The 5,274-nt window shown below is 50.1% G+C and overlaps 1 protein-coding gene across 1 annotated transcript in view; it reads left to right on the forward strand.

The window, feature by feature from the left end:
• BMP2K (BMP2 inducible kinase) overlaps positions 1-5,274 on the forward strand; it is a 26,129-nt gene that overhangs the window by 20,324 nt on the left and 531 nt on the right. Inside the window, exon 15 of the mRNA XM_009072684.1 lies at positions 4,434-5,273. Coding sequence (XP_009070932.1) covers positions 4,434-5,273 — 840 coding nt within the window. The remainder of the gene's footprint in view (positions 1-4,433; position 5,274) is intronic.

Genomic DNA, 5,274 nt, shown 5'->3' on the forward strand with positions numbered 1-5,274 from the left:
AGACAGTCTTCAGACTTCAGCTGTTCTAGGTAACACTTCCCAAGTAACTCAAAATTATTCACCCATCACAAGTATAAATGTTACGTGTGGGCCGTGCCAGGGTGGTTCTGCTTTTTCTGTCAAAAATGATGCAGTGATTTATTTTTTTTTTACTTTTTTTTCAAATCCTGGAGCAGTCATGGACACGGGTCAATTTTTTTCTAACACTTCAGCCTTTAGACTAATCGTTTGAAGACTGTCAGCACTAGCTGCCAGGCACAAGTGTGGTGTCCTGCCTTTTTTGTGCTGCAAAACAACGGCGGTCAGCGTGTAACTCCATTACAGGGCCCAGCAGCTGCTGCCCTGGCTGTTGCCAGAGAAGCGGTGCGGATTTCCTTGCAGCACGCTGGTAATCCTGGGGCTGACATGTGGCAAATTGCTCTGAAATGATGGTGGCAGTATGTTCCCAATTCCAAGGAGGCTTAAAGCTCTTACGGCCGCTCCGGGGCCACCCCCGCCGTACCCGGACTGAGGGGCCAGCAGAAGGCATGTAATTACTGCCGTTGTTAGAGGGAATTCATCCTCTGATAATCCTGTGTCTCGAAAAAGAACATCGGAACAGAAAATTTCCTTGAAGATTGGGATCTTCTTATATGATTAAAGATGTTCCACCTGGCTCGCATTGGAGTGAGGAACAATTGTTTCCTACAAGCTGCAAACCTGATTAGAAGTGTGGTAATCTGAACAGCACATTACAAACAGATGTTACTCACCAGTGTGCAGCATTTCTGTGTCAACGTGCATCTGAACAGTCTCTGCAGCAGTGGAGCCTGAGACGATTGCATGAAATCAACGTGACAGAACGCTGCAGTCTGGAAAGCTGTTTGGCCAGAGCGTTTAATTGTCCCTCGTGGGGCATTGTTGCTGGGTGTAGTGCCCTCTTTATTTCATTTGCTCACTTCGTTAGCAGTGAAACAGAGACAACCGTAGTGCGGAAAACCAAACTCTTCCTGTTACAGTTCTAAAACCGATGGTTTGGTTTTGACACCGGTCTGATGCCGTTTTCTCGCTGTTCCTGGAGCTAACCAAAAGCCACTGCACCTGAGAAGGTGTCTGCAGAGATGATTCCCTCGCTAGGGTTGGCTGTAGGTAGGACTAGAAAGTGTTTCAGACTGGTATCTGCTTGGAGCAGATGGCTCCATTTGTTTCCAGTGCCTACACACACACACCACCAAAGAATAAAGCAAGAGCCTCACTCTCTGCTGACAGACACCAATGTGGGAGCAGTAAGGTCCCCACTCTGGAAGTATTCCTCGACAGAAAAGTGTGTCCTGCTAACCCATGTAGCAGCAGTGGCTGCTGCCCAGTGTTCCCTGACATGTGCCACTTGCTTTCCTGCAGCCCTTGTGGGGTCATACTTGCTGGTTCTGAAACCTTCCTAATGCTGAGCTGTTACTGTAGGCTGTGGGTTTCTAACCACTGCAAATACACTGTCCTTTGGATAATCCCCAGCCTATACACAAGACAGTGACATTCGTTTCCTGCTCTGATAAACTAGCCCCATCCATAACTCGCAAGGAGGTAGATGGTGGTTAAGGAGGAAGCTCAGCTTAGAAGCCAGGAATTCAGAAATCCTGTTCAGAAACCACTGGTGAGCTGAGAGGCAGCTATGGACTAGTGCTGTGAGGATGCTGCAGCTGGAAAAATAAATATTGCTGCAATATCTTTGAGGTATCTGTGGAGATACTGCAGACAAAGTTTTCTCGTGTGCAGGAACGGACACCAATCCACACCTTCAGGCTCCTTTTCCTGCAGGCTGCCTCGCTCCTGCCAGCAGAAAGGCTGCTGGCTGTTGTATCCAGCATGCATGTTGTATCCCACTGCCCTTAGGAGGAGAAGAGGCCTCAGCAGCAACGAGGTTGCTGTGGGGAACACATGGTAAAGATGAAGCAGTGCATCCAATTCTCAGTACTCCTGTGAGCCACTCAGGCACTTCCCATGTCTCTGCCTGTCAGCGAGGAAGGTGCTGGGGTGCTAAAAGAGGTTCCTTAGATGCTGATTGTCTGGGTCTGCAGATTGTTGGCTGTGTGTTGTCAGCAAGAGCAGCAGGTCTGGGTGGGTCTGGAGAGTCGGCTGGTGTGGGAAACTGCTCCAAGTGCTTTGCCGTGTGTTGGCGAGTCTTGTTTGCTGTGTGTTCTGCCTGGAGGTCTCTGCTCCCAGGAGCTACACCTTGGGTGCCCTGGATGGCTCGTCCAGCGAGGCAGCGGCCGGTGGTAGAGCTTGGGGTGTTTTGTCTTCTCAGTGCCCTTGGCAGTTTGTTTTCCAGGGAGTGTGACGGGGGCAGCACCTGACAAATGCCGTTTACACCTTTCGGGAAGTCAGGTGGGTTAGAGACATGTTCTTGCTTAGAAGAAAAGTTCAGTTCTTGCTTTAAAAAAATAAATCACTTTCTAAATTGTTCTCTGCATATTGAGATTGTGTGCAAAGGTATAATCACTCCTTAGGGGTGTGAAGTCACGTGGATATTGACCTCCAGAGCAGGTTTGGGGGTTTTGTTGTGTAGGTGGTGTTAACATCTAACCTAGAAATACTCCCTCTTTTCTCCTTTGAAATCTATTTGCATTTATGCTAACATTAGTGTCTCAGTAAATATCGAAAGCAGCAGGATTTGGAGGCTGGGGGGGTCATGTAGTGCAGTGTGAAGGCTGTACCTTGGGGAAATCTAAAGTAAGCAGCAGAATAATCCAGATTCTAATTTAGTGGGTAAAGCAAATATGTAGCATTTAAAATTACAGTGGATAAGAAGCAATCTGACACCATAAGCAAAGCAGAAACAGCTCAAAGCCCTAATCACCTGATGTTTTTAGTCATTCTGCTCATCTTGGGTTTAAATCCATACATGAAATGTATTACTGCCGAATTGTGATTGTTATTTGAAGTGTAATTGCAAAGAGGGAAGTGCCTGGTGGATGAAGAAATCAGCTGGTAATTCCCTTTAACAGAGGAAGAAACTGCTCTCATAAAACTAAATGTGCTGGTCTGAACAGAAGCATAGAAAGATGAAAATCTGACTTGGCCTTGCTTTGTGAAGGAGGGAATTACCTGAGAAATTATTTTGTGTATTGCAAAAACAAGAGTTATGGTCTGGAACACGGATTTTGGAGAAACAGCTGGTGTCTCACTCCCAGCTCTGTGAGTCCTGTGTACACAGGAGCTGGCTAAATGTCAGCACTTGTGTAGCAAAGGCTTAAATGGCAGGTGTGGTTTTGGTTGGGGAGAGGGTCTGCAGTGCAGTGCTGCGGGTAGGGCTCGTCTGTCTGCCCCGTGTCACGCTGCAGGTGTGGGGAGCTTGTCCCGGTGCTGGGCTGGCTGTGGCACACCCTCCCTGGGCAGGACTGCTCACACGGTTTTGGCAGTGGCCCTAGGCCTGCCAAGAGGGGAATTCTCGGTGCTGTGGTTAGCATTGTGTGTTCAATGATGCAGCTTAAAGCGGCTTGGCTGGGGTGATCTGCGTCTGGGAGAAAAGGACATCTCAAGAGCAAATGTGCTTTCCCCAGCTGAGACTGAGGGATTTGGTTTTCCTCCTACTCCTTCCCTGCCAACAGGAATCCAGCAGTTAGGCTCCTGACAACATCTCTGCGCAGTGCAGGGCTCTGACACAGGGAGACTTGGTTTGCCTGAGTGGCGAGAGCTGTGCCGGTGGCACTGTGCAGCTTCTCCTGCTCTGCCTGCTCCTGCCATCTCCTTCCTTACTGCTGCAAAGTTTGACTGCTCTCAGCACTCCCAGGGCAACCACCCTGCAAGAGTCATCAGCAAATTGTGCTTTTAGCTCTAGTTGTCAGCGAATAGCAGGGAAGGTGGTGTCAGAGAGAAATAAAGATCATTCTCCTTGCTATAGGGAAGCCGAGCCAGCGGATCCTGTTTAGACACAGAGCAGAAAGCACTGCTCAGACCTCAGGGGCAGCAGAGCTTTCCGTGCCTCGGTCGCTGCACTAGAGGTTAGAAGGGGCTGTGCTCACGACTAGAGCAGGAAGTTTGTCAGAGCAGACTGTGAAAGCAGAAGCACATCCAAAAATAGAGAGTCTGCTTGAAACATAAGAAATAGAAATCTGAAGCCTTTCAATCGCACGAGCTCCTGTTTCCCCGGGGAGGGGAGGCCGCGTGGTGTTTGTAAAGCTGGTTCTAGAGATCCCCGGGGCCCCGTGGTACTTCCTTCCTGCCCCCCAGATCCTGGCGCTGTATTCCCAGACACCTTGTGCCCCAGGAGTACAGCTAGCAGCTCTGACTAACGATCTTGTGAGCGCTGTTTGAAATACTCGGTGTGATCTTAGCTCAGTGCCCCCAGTAAGTGCAGGAGACTTGGTTACGTCAGCTCCCGGGGCTGCGTGCGCATGGAGTAGCTGTTGCCTTTGTGTGTTTCAAGTTTTGTTTTGCTTTTTTCTTTGGACCTGCAGGTTCCCCTGGAGGGCAAGTGGATAACTCAGCCAGCTGTCAAGGAAATAACTTAGGGACCCCAAGCAAGGCGGGAAAACTGAGCCATGCATTTAGAGATCCCCGGCCAGGGAGGAAGAGTGCGGAGGGACACGCGACAAAAGGTGGTGAGGAGTCAGAGAGTGATTTTGAATCTGATCCTCCTTCTCCCAAGAGCAGCGAGGAAGAAGAAGAACAGGAGGATGAAGAAGTCTTGCAAGGAGAGAACGGAGACTTCAATGATGACAATGATACAGAACCGGAGAATTTAGGCCACCGACCTCTCCTCATGGACTCTGAGGAAGAGGTGGAGGAAGAGGAGGAAGAGAAGCAAAGCTCTGACTCCGATTCTGACCGTACCAAGCCAAAACCTGTGGAAGGGCTCCTGAGCAGCAGGTTCAGAGATGGTGTGGGCAGAGGTGACATCAAAGAGCCCAGTCTGATGCACACGTCCTCGACTGAGGTGCCAAGCACTGGAACCGAGGCAAACCCTGGCCAAGAATTTGACGTGTTTGGGGCTGTGCCCTTTTTCACTCTGCAGCCCCAGGCAAGAGAGAAGATGCACAAAGATGTTTCTCCTCAGACAGCTTTTCCCAGCCTGATGCAAGAGCAGGATGACTTCGATGTTTTCACGAAAGCTCCCTTCAGCAGAAAGGTGCCCCAGCCAGACGGGCAAGTGTCGGGCACGGAGCCCCTGCTCTCCCCCACATCTCCACGGAGTGTTGATATCTTTGGCTGCACCCCGTTCCAGCCAGCCCTCCTCCCCAAGTCCCCTGGGAGCAGGGAGGACCTCTTCGGGCTGGTTCCTTTCGAAGACATCACAGG

This window comes from Acanthisitta chloris, unplaced genomic scaffold, assembly GCF_000695815.1.
Source record: "Acanthisitta chloris isolate BGI_N310 unplaced genomic scaffold, ASM69581v1 scaffold18414, whole genome shotgun sequence".
NCBI classification, from domain to species: domain Eukaryota; kingdom Metazoa; phylum Chordata; class Aves; order Passeriformes; family Acanthisittidae; genus Acanthisitta; species Acanthisitta chloris.